Below are 14,427 nucleotides of genomic sequence, written 5' to 3'. Positions count from 1 at the left end.
AGCAGCCAATGCGGGGTCTACTCTTATATTATGTCTATGGTTTATTCTGTAGCTTTCGGTGTACTACTCCTTAGTCGCAACTTTTTGGGGTTGCTACTATAGTGGCGTGGGGGTAGTAACACAACTAATATAATTACAAAGCAGAATATCGCAAAGTCTTTATTTTTATTATTAATTTGTTATCCTCTTAAGAATGCAGAGCTAATTAAATGATCTAAACAAGACCTTAAAGTGGTTCCAGTTTCTCTTGATGGCCAACCTGTTGAAACTGTGGTGAATTTTAAATACCTTGGGTCGTTCCTGGACAGTCAGCTCAACTGTCCTGAAAACAATGACTATATTTGAGGAACTGTTCTCAGACACTCTACCTTTTAAGAAGAATTAGTGATCTATGTCTTGAATTTGGGGTGGCAGAGGGGGAAATYATATTTTATTTGTCACTACAGAAGGGTTCAGTAAATGTGCATATGAAACTGGTGGGTTCGGTACCTCAAAAAAGGTTAAGAACCACTGCTCTATATGATGTCACACACACATTTCTTTTAGCCACAAACTGTGAGCCTAGATAAGAATCTAAACTTCTSTGACTGCGACACACAGAGAGTAGGACTTTAACCAAAGTCTCCATAGCAACTATTACATTCTATCTGAATGTGAACTTGTTTAAAAGAGTGATTACCACAAACAACCTTTTCTGTTTTTCCATCACAAGATTGATCTTTTTGTAAACAAAGACGTTGGATGGCTTTGCCGTTCCCACTATTCAGCATGAGAGAGTATCTGTGATGCTGCGGGCCTGTCGCTGCTCCAAAAGCCACATGAACCTTGTTAGAATGTCTGAATTAAACCTTTTGAAAAACCAGAACATTTTAAATAAAACTCTTTTAGAAACCTTAATATGTCTCTTCATCAAGCAGTTCCTCAGCAGCACAATTATCCAGAACATCATTAAATCAACAGAGAAATGACTGAGCTGAATGTGGGAGCTGGAGGACAGAGAAACAGGGAGGAGTCAGGAGTTTGACTTATTGGGAAAAGGGGTTGAACAAAGTACTAACATCAAAGATACCAATATTTGTCGCAGAGAGTTTTGTAAAAAAAAAAAAAAAAAAGAAAACAGTTACATCTTGAGATTTTCTTCCCACAGAGTAAATGCTTTTAAGTCAGAATTTGGATTACTTTAACATTTTCAGTGAGATTATCAGCTGCAATAAAGGCTCTATGTTTTCACAGGGGTGCCAATCAGCTGATTTTCATTAGGCTTGTTCCCATCAAATTAAACACCAAGTACATTTCAATAAACTTTTCTGTACTAGAGTTTATTTTCATTCTGATGGATTGTGTGTGTTAAAGGTCTTACCTGTATGTTTACCAAATGGATTTGGAAAACATCAACAAACAGATTAGAGAGTCTAAGAGAAACTCCAGACTGGTATGTTCTGATCATTCTGCACACAAACTGACAATTCACTCTTCATGTCTTTAAATACAACTCTGATGACTGGATGTTTTATTCTTTTCTTTAGGGTTTCCTTTATGAATTAGACAAGGTGAGCTAACAATATTTTCTTCCCGTTTCTAAACTCCATTGTGTAATATGGTGATAAAATGGTTCAGTCAGTGAAGTGGTAGGAATTTTCCTTTGCTTTGTCCCTGACAGCAAGTTAAGGTGATTGAACGGTACATCACAAAGCTGGAGTTTCATCTCAGTAAGGTAAGAGCCACAAAACCCATCCTTTGTTGATCAGATTCTCTTTGTTAATCCAGTCTGATTAGTCTCAGATTAAAGCTCCTTTTGAAGGTGTTATAGWTGGAACAAAATGTTAAACTAAATGCTTCTGGCTAGTCTACTGTTGCACACTAACCAGAAGCACAGATAATAGGTGGTAAATTAATACCACCTATTAATTTATGTGGTATTAAGTTAATACCATTTTGTCAGTCAATGGTATTTACTGACAAGCATGCTTCTTCACCAAGCACCTAGAAGAAGTTTGAATGTGATTGGGTCTGAATGGAGATCGGTGATGGGGACAGAAACGATTCAGCCTGCAGTTGAAGCTTTGCAGACACATAGGAGGCCTTGCATTAGACCAAATAAGCATCAGTGTCACTTTTGTCTCATACAGGAGACACTGTGACATTCAGCTGCATGTCTGCAGTCAAACAGCCTAATAGTAAAAGGGGAAATAAAATAAAGGACATTTCTATGACAGTTCTTCCAGCTGTGACAGTCACAAATTGTCATCACTGGTCTTTGGTGGACCAAATGTGTCTCAGTCAATCAATCAATCAAATTTTATTTGTATAGCACATTTTACCAGCAAGGCATTTCAAAGTGCTTTACGTCATAACAAACACAAAGTCATGTAACATAGAATCAACAATTAAAACATTACATTAAATCAAGTGCCATCATTAAATTCATAATTGATTACGTTTCAAATACAACTCTAAACAGGTGGGTTTTAAGTTGAGATTTAAAGGCACCCAGTGTTTCAGCTGTTTTACAGTTTTCTGGAAGTTTGTTCCAAATTTGTGGTGCATAGAAGCTGAATGCTGCTTCTCCTCGTTTGGTTCTGGTTCTGGGGATGCAGAGCAGAACCAGAACCAGAAGATCTGAGGGGTATGGAAGGTTGGTAGAACAACAGCAGATYTTTAATGTATTGTGGTCCTTTGGTTCAGTGATTTATAAACTAACATCAGTATTTTAAAGTCTATTCTCTGAGCTACAGGGAGYCAGTGAAGGGACTTTAAAACTGGTGTTATGTGCCCTATCTTCCTGGTTTTAGTGAGAACGTGAGCAGTTCTGGATCAGCTGCAGCTGTTTGATTGATTTCTTAATCAGACCTGTGAAGATGCTGTTGCAGTAATCAGTGCAAGTAAAGATAAACACATGGATGAGTTTCTCTAGATCTCATTGAGACATAAGTCCTCTAATCCTAGAGATGTTCTTCAGGTGGTAGAAGGCCGACTTTGTGACTGTCTTAATGTGGTTCTGAAGGTTCAGGTCAGAGGTCATCACCACTCCCAGGTTTCGGGCTGATYGCTGGTTTTTAGTTGTAATAACTGAAGCTGTGCATTGACTCTAGATCGCTCCTCTTTAGGTCCAGAAATAATAACATCAGTTTTGTTTCTGTTCAGCTGGAGAAAGTTTWGGCACATCCACACATTGATCTGTTCTAAGCATCTATTCAATGACTGCAAGGGTTCAGAGTCACCTGGTGACATCGTGATGTAGAGCTGTGTATCATTTGCATAGTTATGGTAGCTGATCTTATTTTCTGTTATAACCTGAGCCAGTGGGAGCATATAGATATTGAAGAGAAGGGGTCCTAGGATTGAACCTTGGGGCTCCCCACATGTGACCTTTGACCTCTTTGATGAGAAGTTTCCAATTGAAACAAATAAATATCTGTTCTTTATGTAAGATTCAAACCAGTTGYGCACTAGACCAGAGAGTCCGACCCAACTCTCCAGTCGATTCAGTAAAATGTTGTGGTCAACAGTGTCGAAAGCTGCACTGAGGTCCAACAGAACCAGCAATGTGGTTCTCCCATCTCTATAGATCTATTCCTTTAATTTGGGTAACTGGTTTTGTCAGTGAATCTATAAGTTTTTTCTTGTAACATTGCATCATTTGTCATCATGAGTTGAAATTATAGTGTTTCCCTTTTAGATCATGTCTTACAAATGCTGAGTGTGGTTTTTTTCTGGTCAGGCTCCTCTTGATGATGGTGTGATGATGTTGCAGGAAAAAGACTCCATGCTGCAGACTTTGGTTGAACAGCAAAGCTTTATTACAATATTGCAGGCTAAGTCTTGGCCCAATCACAGTGAAGTCCCCCCCAATCATTGGACAGCACCCTGTTTATAGGGTTCTGGCAAATACACTCTCTYCCCAAAGTTTACACTATCACATGCGTGTCTTCCTGATATAGGCACATTCTGGTCACAGTGGCAGTATGTCTGCTAATGCATCTGGAGTCCTTATATGAAACCTGTTTTTTTAACTCATCATCTCTTTTCTTGGCTGGTCCTCTTGCACATTGCCAAAAAATGTTCTCATGTGTGATTAGATACTAAATGTATCTTTTATTTGTGATCACATGTCTATATACACACGGTTCTGCCAGTTATAAATTCCCAAAATGAGCAACACTGAATGAATGTCTTGCTCTCCAAAGCCTCTTAATTGTTAATGTTTCTGCTAGAACAGAGCTTCTCTTCTGAGATTTGGGTATTCTCTTCTCAGGTTGAGGAGTTTTATGAAACCTACTGCCTGCACAGGAAACTGAGAGATGGAGCCCACAAAATAATGAAGGCATACACAGCCAACCCAGGAAGCAAGGAGGCTAAGGAAAGCCTGGGAGAGGCYTCTAAAGGATACAAGGAATGCACAGAGGTAAGATAAACTGAGTTTATTGCACGTGAGGAGTCAGATATGACCTATATTATCAATGATGATACTTTAAAGGTAGAAGTTGTACTGTTCAAATAGTGCAGAAGTGAATAGATTATGCATTCTCTCTGCAGATTATGTGTGTGATGGAAAATGACTTTGAGAACCAGCTTGGAGAATTCCACATCAGATTGAAAGGTAATAAAATCTTCACCACCCTGTTGCATACCTACCTTCATTTCTCTGGTCCACTCAGGTAAATAACACTGCAACATGACCTTCCTGCAGATCTGATACTGTAGTACACGGATCCTCCAGAGCAACCATCCTGCAGCTTTCAGATGCTTCCCTGCTCCAACACATCTGAATTAAATGAATGTCTCATTACCAGACCTGTTCAGAGCTGATCCTGTCTGATGGAGTAAGGATGCATCTAACAGTTGCAGGACGATAGCTCTCCAGGGCTGGACTTGAGCAGCCCTGCTGTAGCATATGAACTTTGAGATCCAGCTAAGCCAGATCTTCTTAAACATGTCAAAATCCTTTACGTCAAGAGCATCACAACAATAGGAAAACGTATATGCCACATACATGCACCTCTGCTATATGAGTTACTAGAATGCTTATTACTGATGAAGGCATTGCAGAAGCCTGAAGTGGCCCGAATGGCTGTGCTTTCATTCATTCAGATGAATGCTATTTAATGACTTTGGGTGTGTGGTTGGGGCTCACAGAGTTTGTGTAGAAATCTTCAGGTGATATTCTTTTTTTAATGATGACCATAATTCATAGATGTGCTTTGGGTTTTAGGAATTTCTTTCAAGTTCTATGTCTTCTTGCTTTTCAGGTCTTGCAGGATTTGCCAGGTTGTGTGCAGGGGATCAGTATGAGGTTAGTCTGCACCTTTGTCTGTTTCAGCTAAGTAACTTAATGTTTAAACTGGGGAAGATAAAGAGAGTAATAGCTATATCACTGCAAGGAAAAAAAATATTTCTCTGATTTTAGCTGGTAATGTTTTAGGAGTGTAGGAAAGGATTTATTTTGCCGAGCTTTTAAGGAAGGACCAGCAGTGTGGACGTTTTTGTTTTAGATKAAGCCAAAATTCATTGACTGTTTCTGGAAACTTACTGTTGTTGGAAGTCTGCCTAGTGTTGTTCCTGCTGAGTCATAATGGGTGGTTTTCCTGTACACGGAAATAATTTTCCTTTAGCTCTGCATTGTGAACAGGGCAGGTGGTAAACAGCTTGGTTCTTTAGGGTTACTGCTGTTTTTTGAGTTTAATCAGAAAATGTGCACACATTCTTTACACACATTTATTCTGTAGTTGACATGATATCGCTTACATGCAGATAGAATAGAATTAGAAAACATGTTTTAGGTTCTTCTTTATATGTACAGATTTATTCACCAATATTACATTTAAGCCAAAGGAACAGTTCAAAGTAGACATCACATGGAGACTACGTGTGCTTGTAAAAATCTTCATAGTGGCTGACGACAAATAGCTTCATCTCAAGTCCARCAGTGAGTCTCGTCTGTGCTACATTATGGCTGACTGCTGTATGGCAGCACCACTGGCTAAACATGAGAGCTGCTTCTCTAAGCGCTGTGGCAGGAGGTGTTAGCCTCTAGGAGTGGCTGAGGAGATCCTGATGCCACAGTGTGATGTCACTGCCTGCATCAGTGTGTCTAACCACACCTGAAACAGCACCTTGGAACAGTATGTTAAGAAGAAAAAACACATCCAAAGACAGCATATGGACCTTTGGACCACCTGCACCACGTTGACCAGCCAGCAGTCCAACCTTTCACAGTAAGTCAACTTGGCCCAGAGTTGATGGAGCAGGTCCTGGAGCCGGTCTGCTACAGGAGAGGATGGAGTCACTGCATCCAGCTCTGCAGGGCTGTCTGACCTTACTGACATGAGGCCAGCATCGTTTCCTGACATGCGTTTCAGCTGACATTATAATCAGTGCAGTCACATGACCCTGAGACACATAGAATTTCTCTTCATTTCCACCAACCCAGCCTTAATACTTCCATTGGGTGTGTAAACGTGGAAGACACTGAATGCTTTTGGTTTGGTTTCTGTTTGGGGTTTTTAGACCAGTTTAGAGATATGTACATGATCTGGATTCCACTTCTGAAATAATGGGAACCTCTTTACAATGCTTTGAAACAATTCATCCAAGGTTTGTCATTTCATCAGAACATCAGCTCTGCCTTGTTTATATTTCTTCTGTTATATCTGTTGTGGGTATAAATTAGTTTTTATGTTTTCCCAGATGTAGCAAGTGTTTAAGGAAACATAAAACCATTTGACTGAATGACAGGAAAAAACATTAAGTTTTGTTTTATTCAGTTAATGAATAACTGGAGTAACTTTACAGGACAAAACAATCCAAGCCCATCTGCAGTCCAATAAAGACCAAGAAATCCCACTATAATTCTACTTAAAATAGTTAAGTTCAAATTCAGTTTTCACAATTTGATCCCATCCAATCGGATGACAATACATTCTTTCATAAAAAGCTAGTCAGTAAAAAGAGTTYAGTTTGCTATAAAATTAGAGCAAGCTTGGAGCAACAGTGGTGAGAAAAAAACAGCACCAGAACCAGGCTCAGGATAACCAGCTACCTTGTTCCACTAAAGGGAGACAAAGAGTAAAAAACATCTCAAGGGTCAGGAGAACTTTCTATGATAGCTCAAAGTTAATGGTAGAAAGATCTGGATATAAACATAAGCCTATAACAGCATAACTACAAAGAGAGCTCAGGATAATTTAAACCAGTTTAACTATAAACTTAATCAAAAAGGAAAGTCTTAAAAATAAAAAARGGTGACTAGCTAAAATAAAGTCTGCTTTTATGTGACATATGGAATGTTTCTGTGTGTGCCTTTAGATCTTTATGAAGTATGGCCGACAGCGCTGGAAACTACGGGGAAGGATAGAAATCAACGCCAAGCAGGTGTGGGACAGTGAAGAGACGGTGTTTCTCCCTCTCATTAACGAGTTCCTCTCTGTGAAGGTTGGTGACCAGAAATTAATGTTGCAACTCTGGGCAGCAGTGGAATTAGCTGCTCTAGTCTTACAGTATCTACATCTAGACCTGAATGATTAACCCTGAATCATCTCTTTTGTTTCCTAGGTGACAGAACTGAAGAGCTTAGCCAATCACGTGGTCGTAGGGAATGTTTCCTGTGAAATGAAAGACCTGTTTGCTCCACTCACCCAGGTGGTAGCTGTGGATATAAATGATCTTGGCACTCTTAAACTTAGCCTTGAAGTCACCTGGAAGTAAGTTGAAAAAGTGAAAAAACTACTGATGTATTCGGTAATTCATTTGATTCAGTTATTAATCTCTTTAACAAGGTCGTCTTCTTGGTTTTATGTGTTTTGTTTGTCTCTCTAATTCTCACAATGTTCTCCTCAGTCCATTTGATAAAGATGACCAGGCCGCTCTTGTCAACAAAACACCAACAGTTTCATCAAACATCCTGAGACAACCAGGGACACCGCCCATACGCAGTCAACCCTTCCCTGTAGGTTTTTCCCTTTTTTAAAATCGTTACTCTCAAAATATTGTCTGCAACAGTTTATAGAAAATTATGATTAAGAAGCGTCATAATGAAAACAACATTTTAACAACATCCTGGGGCTTAAATCTCTATTTGGTTTGGTTTTGGTCCTCATTTCATCTAGACAAACTTGCTAAASCGTTGATAGCAGAGCCATGTTGTGATGACTTCCTGAAGGTGGAGTTTCAGAAAGAGCAGAGTTTCTCAAAGAGACAGGCCCAATTCCAAGATGTTTAATTAGACAAAAATGCTGAATACATCTGATATATTCAACATTTTTATAACAACTGAAGGTAACATAGTTACTTGATTTGGATATAAAAAAATTTGCTATGTGGCTGGAAAATACATAATACTGCTGCTTTAAATAGGTTAAAGGAGCATCAACATGATTGTTAGTTAAATCATTTTTGCCAGCAGAAGTAAGACTTCATGTTTCAGACAGAAGTTGCTGTGAGTAAAGAGCAGCTGACTCCTAACTGTTCCAACACTCTTTGCTCCATCTGCTGCCTCTTGGATGTGCAGTCTCTGTCACGCTGTCCACCAAGGCAGCAGCACTGGCCTCTCATGGACATCTTCAGGGGAACACTTACCCAGAGCTGTCCCTGTCGGGACAATTCACCAGAAACACTCAGTGCAGTAAGTCCTTAGAAAGCCCACCCTCAGAGCAGATACTAGTAGCCTTGTAGTATAGACTGAAACTGCCAATAACTGCAGTTATGATTGTTCAGCACTTTATGTAGAGATGACAAATGGATAGGACATCCAGCTCCAGAGGTAAGGTAAGGTAATTTTATTTATATAGCACATTTTCAGCAACAAGGCCATTCAAAGTACTTAGGGCTGCTTGTTACATATAACACTGAGTCAACAAAAACAAAAATAAAAATGATCTCCAATGAATGAAGATATTTTTACTGAACAATTGTGCCTGAACATTGAGAGGATTGTAAGCGACAAGAAGAATTTAAACAGAAATATAAACCTAGTATTAGCTGGTTGATAAAGGTGAGGACATGTGCTCCATCTCTGCAGAACTACTCAGTCCAGCCATACAGATGAAGCTGCACACATCAGACCAGCTTTCCAACTCTGTTCTTCTCTTTCAGATTCCTGATGACAGCCCAGATGGGGACGTACAAGAGCCACCCTGGTCAACCTCAGACTCATCTGATGACTCCTCTGGCCGTCAGTCGTCTGTGCCGGTGGAAACCAGCTCTCCACCTCTCACGGTAACACACCAAAGATTTTAATTGAAGTTTTCCAGGTCATGATTGTGGTTAGCTTTCACAGCAGTGTTAGTTTTAACATTTCTTTTACTAAAGAATTCATTATTATCATTAATTAATTTAGTTTTGATTGGTTTAAAAGTTGCTTTGTAACATAGTGAAATGTACTGCACTATTTTAATTTTGTTTTCTATGACAAAACTAACTGTAATCGAGAAAAGCAGGAAGAAATACCAAAGAACCAATCAGATTTAAGGCATGCAGATTGCTAATCTCTGGTTTATCTGGAGCTTTGACCTGTTGATGGTGGTTTTAGCTGAATTTGGCTTATTTTAAGAACTGTAATGCCAGAATACAGACGTACAGCTTATATTTTCCTAACTTTCCTGCCTAATAAGTTATTAGTTATTTCTATTAGAAGGAGAGATGTTTCAATCTTACTTAATAACAAAGGGAAAAATTGTCATGGTGTCTTAATTATAAAGGACTCAAATGCAGAGTGGCAGAGGAATTGAGGAAATAATGAAAATTTTATGAAAAAATATGAACAAAGACAAAGACAACTCAAGATCCTAATAAAACAAATAACTATTGTGTTAGGCAGAGTCCCCCCCATTTTTGAAAAGGTGTGCAGGTTGGAGCCCCCGGGTATTTTTTTGTTTTTTTTCTTCTTCCGATTCGAAGGGCAGAACTTTGACTCGGCAGGAAATTTAATGTATTTGATTGTTTATTCAATGTTGCATGGCTCTGTTTTTGTGTTTAATGATGTAAAGCACTTTGAAATGCCCTGCTGCTGAAATGTGCTATACAAATAAAATTTGATTGATTGATTGATTGATTGATTGATTGATTGATTGATTGATTGATTGATTGATTGATTGATTGATTGATTGATTGATTGATTGATTGATTGATAGGCTACAAAGCTGTATTACATTAGTGATAAGTACTATTATTTATTACTTATTGTAAACATCAATAAGTAATAATAAAAATACTGCATTTCCAAAATACGGYTGCTGGTTTTGGTTGCCAGTATTTTACCGTATTTTGAAAACACGGTAAAAAACTGGCAGTTTTGGTTGCCAGAATTTAACCGTACAAAGACGGTAAAATTCTGGCAACCATAGCTGCCAGTTTTTTACCGTAAATTGAGGCTGTTTTTTTTTACAGTGTAGAGTTCAGCTTCTTAACTCTAAGATTCCCAATATGTTGCCACTATAGCCAGAAGCCTATCTACTTTACTGTAATCTATTTAGCCTTCCTGCTAGCTGCTGGAGGTCTTGCTCTCTCTTACTCTCGTCCCATCTAAATAAATAGCAGACAATTATCAGATAATAGCCTACTGGTTCTTTTAGAATAGCTTCTTACGTTTCTGTGATTCCTCTGAATTATTTAAACAGCTCTCTAATAGTGAAAATTGCTAACTTAGCGAGGGTGTTTGCACTGTAGAGTATAATTGTTAAGTTCTGCCATTTAGTTATGTGTTCACTGACCAGAAAAAGTTTCCGACTGGCTGGTATCCCACAGGACCAATTCTGGCCAACAGCCCATTTCTATGAAGAACTGATATTGACATTTGACTAGTAACCACATGTCTGTTTGTTGCTCCAGGGTGTGTTAAGGACCTCAGGAATCAAACCTGCATCCTTTTCATCTCCACAGCCCGGGGTTCACTATTCTCCTCCTCCAACTGACATTCCCAATGGCAGTTCCACTTTAAAGGCTTCCAGCATCCAATTCCCATATGTAGCCGACAACCCAAGGCATGTTTGGTGTTTTTCTTTGTTGTTGATTGTTAGTATGTTTATTACTTGAACTTACATAAAACAGTCATTTAGGTAATGTGATGTGATCTTTGAATAATAATAAAAACTGACATAGTAACTACTTTGCAGAATGATGGAAGAGGAACCAGTAACGAATGGCCTTCTTGAGGAGCTGGATTTGGTGGGAACCATCAGCCCCAACCCAGGACATGGGCAGTCTTACGCTCGCTCTCTGAGTCACATCAGTGAGAGTAGCACCGATGGGTTTGTGGATTCATCAGTTGGTGATTCAGGAGATATAACCTCTCTGATGTCTGGGATCTCTATAAATGACATAGAGATCCCCTGTAGAAGATCTGAGCCAGCAAGCCCCTCCCTCATGCACACTGACATTCCACCAAGCCTCTGTGTTGTAGAGGAAATCCCAGATGTCAGTCCCATTCCTGACCCACTCATTCGTCCACATGAAGAATCCTTTTTTCCCCAGGCTGACAGGGATGAGCTAAACAGATTTTATCCTGACTTAGAGTACACAAACCCATCCTCAACCAGCAGAAATGGGACCTACAGAGCTCAAAAAGTGCTAGTTGAAGAGGACAGGCCATATGTGGGAGCAAGCTGGTTACCTGGAGGGAGTGACAGTGTGGTGGACAGTGAGCTGGAGGATGCCCTGGAAATTCTTCTTTCCTCTCTGGATGATTATAGAGGACAGTTTCCTGAGTTGCAAACACTTGAACAAAACCTAAGGCTCCTGCAGGTAACTCTGAAGGTAAGCATGGAAAACTTGAACATGTCTGTAGAGATGAATAGGATACTGTAGCTGAGAACTGTATGCAGCAAAAAGTCCTGTTTTTTCATCTAATTACGCTTCCCTTTATTTAAAAATCTACACATGACTTTTACTGCTCAAGTCTTCTTGGTTTCTTGCTAAAAGGTTTAAAAGGAAAAAAATGAATAAAGAAATAGAACAGACTCCCTGATGGCGAGCAGGATTGGTCATAACTCCATCCATCCATCCATCCATCCATCCATCCATCCATCCATCCATCCATCCATCCATCCATCCATCCATCCATCCATCCATCCATCCATCCATCCNCATCCATCCATCCATCCATCCATCCATCCATCCATCCATCCATCCATCCATCCATCCATCCATCCATCCATCCATTTTCTTTCACCCTTGTCCCTTAGTGGGGTCGGGAGGGTTGCTGGTGCCCATCTCCAGCTAACGTTCCGGGCGAGAGGCGAGGTCACCCTGGACAGGTTGCCAGTCTGTCGCAGCAGTCATAACTCACTAAATTACAATTTAAAATGCGCTTTCATTTTATTCATTTCTTTTTTTACTGGGACCTTTTTATTGCTCCCATTGAAGTTATGGTGGAAGCTGAGCAGAACCCACTAGCTGTTCTGGTGGGAGCTGATAATCAGAACTGGAGCAGAAGGAGTTCACAATGGAGATGGAAAGGTCCATTGAGCTCAAAGTCTTCTGGACACTGAGCTCCAGGTTGTCACTGCTGCACCAGGCCACCATGCACTATAGAGTGTATGCACTATAGAGCATACACCCTGGAGCTCAATGTCCAGAAGACTTTGAGCTGGCTTTTCTCTGTCCAAGAAAAGCCTGATAAGGGTGGTGTTTCTGCAAACTTGATCTGTTCCACAGACTGATGGCTGGAGGTGCAGCAGTTGGTATACAGAGCAGAGGTGAAAGTGCACAGCTCTGAGGGGAACCGAGTCTCTGAGACGTCCTTCCCCACCTGCATGTACTGCCTCCAATCCGACAGGAAGTTGGTGATCCACCTGCAGATGGAGTCAGGGAACACTGAGCTGAGCTTGACTTGGAGCAGATCTGGCCAGATATTGCGAAAATGAAATGAGAGGCGAAAGTGATAGCATCGTCTGCAGACCTGCTGGCTCTGTAGGTGAACTGCAAAGGGTCAAGAAGGAGGGCGATGATAGTTTTAAGATGGAAGAGGTCCAGTCCCTCCAGTATCTTCATGACTACAGATGTCAATGCCACCATGATCCACTGTGGTGGTTAAAACTTAAGTACTGGATTCACAACAGTTTGTTACAATTTCAAAACAATTCCAACTCAAAATTTAGAGCAGCTGAACTGACAATAATGTTTTAAACCACTGCCATGTCTGAGTTGGGCATTGATTTACAAAAAAAGTCAATAGTTATTTTTAACAATACAAACTCAGGAGATGTTGAGACCAAATATTTTTGCAGCACAATTGAAACATTTTATTTAGAAAAATCTGTAATCATTGTACAGTAACTTATTTCAGTCCAAGTTTGAATTGTCCATGTGGTGACATTTTAATGCTGAGGTGCTGAAAACACTAGTATTCAAAATGATACATTTGGGGTTTTATAAATAGAACAAAATCCTTCATCTTAAAATGTTTAGTTCACATTTGAGTAGAAATTGCAATTTTGAATAACAGAGTGGTCTGGAGTATAGAGTAGCTGAAATGTTGCCACACAAGCAATTTATAGTTGTTGTTGCAGAGAAATTTTATCAGTTTTTCAGGGCAATACATATAATGAATTCTACTGTTCAGTCAGGTTTATTTGTATGGCACATTTCAGCAACAAGGCGGTCCAAAGTGCTTTACACCATAAAAAACATGGTAATCAATTATGAAGCCATCAATAGACATTATATTTTGTCAAATGCCACCATTAAAGTCATCAAGCAAATATTAGACTTAGACTTATTCTTAGACTAAGGTGGTGTGTGGTTGGGTCAAGACCTCCTGAAGTCGACAATGATCTCTTTTGTTTTGTTGATGTTTAGGAGCAGGTTGTTTATTCTGCACCAGTCCACAAGATGTTGTACCTCTTTTCTGTAGTTCACTTCATTGTCATCCTGAATAAGTCCCATAATTATTGTGTCATCTGCATATTTCATGATGTGGTTGGTGTTAAACCTGGAACGACAGTCGTGGGTCATCAGGGTAAACAGCAGGGGGCTCAAGACAAAGCTCTGTGGGGAGCCAGTGTTTAAAGAAATGATATTGGAGGTGTTATTACCCACATGGACAGACTGAGTTCTGTCCGTGAGGAAGTTCAGCAGCCAGTTGCACAGTGGAGTAGTTGAAGCCCAGGGGGACCAGTTTGCATACCAAGTCCTAGGGGATGATCGTATTGAATGCTGAGCTGAAGTCCAAAAAAAGCATCTGTACATGGGTGTTTCTATTTTCCAGGTGTGCCAGGCTCAGATGAAGAGCAGTGGAGATGGCATCCTCAGTAGAGCGGTTAGATTAGCATGCAATATAGCATTATATATAGATTTATACACTATACAAATATACCATCCATCCATCCATCCATCCATTCATCCATCCATCCATCCATCCATCCATCCATCCATCCATCCATCCATCCATCCATCCATCCATCCATCCATCCATCCATCCATCCATCCATCCAT

At 39.9% G+C, this 14,427-nt stretch overlaps 1 protein-coding gene across 7 annotated transcripts in view; it reads left to right on the top strand.

Annotated features, from left to right (window-relative positions):
- ripor1 (RHO family interacting cell polarization regulator 1) overlaps positions 1–14,427 on the top strand; it is a 70,309-nt gene that overhangs the window by 41,693 nt on the left and 14,189 nt on the right. For 5 of the 7 annotated variants that reach the window (XM_008410931.2, XM_008410933.2, XM_008410930.2 and 2 more), the window contains exons 4-16: positions 1,354–1,432; positions 1,527–1,550; positions 1,661–1,714; positions 4,256–4,405; positions 4,537–4,600; positions 5,250–5,293; positions 7,306–7,431; positions 7,552–7,700; positions 7,837–7,945; positions 8,507–8,620; positions 9,091–9,213; positions 10,825–10,976; positions 11,109–11,748. In XM_008410931.2, the coding sequence (XP_008409153.1) occupies positions 1,354–1,432; positions 1,527–1,550; positions 1,661–1,714; positions 4,256–4,405; positions 4,537–4,600; positions 5,250–5,293; positions 7,306–7,431; positions 7,552–7,700; positions 7,837–7,945; positions 8,507–8,620; positions 9,091–9,213; positions 10,825–10,976; positions 11,109–11,748 (1,828 nt within the window). The remainder of the gene's footprint in view (positions 1–1,353; positions 1,433–1,526; positions 1,551–1,660; positions 1,715–4,255; positions 4,406–4,536; positions 4,601–5,249; positions 5,294–7,305; positions 7,432–7,551; positions 7,701–7,836; positions 7,946–8,506; positions 8,621–9,090; positions 9,214–10,824; positions 10,977–11,108; positions 11,749–14,427) is intronic. The other 2 variants (XM_008410935.2, XM_008410936.2) reach the window with 2 other exon arrangements.

Source organism: Poecilia reticulata, linkage group LG6 (assembly GCF_000633615.1).
Source record: "Poecilia reticulata strain Guanapo linkage group LG6, Guppy_female_1.0+MT, whole genome shotgun sequence".
Classification (NCBI taxonomy): Eukaryota; Metazoa; Chordata; class Actinopteri; order Cyprinodontiformes; family Poeciliidae; genus Poecilia; species Poecilia reticulata.
This window is presented reverse-complemented; position numbering and strand designations above follow the sequence as displayed.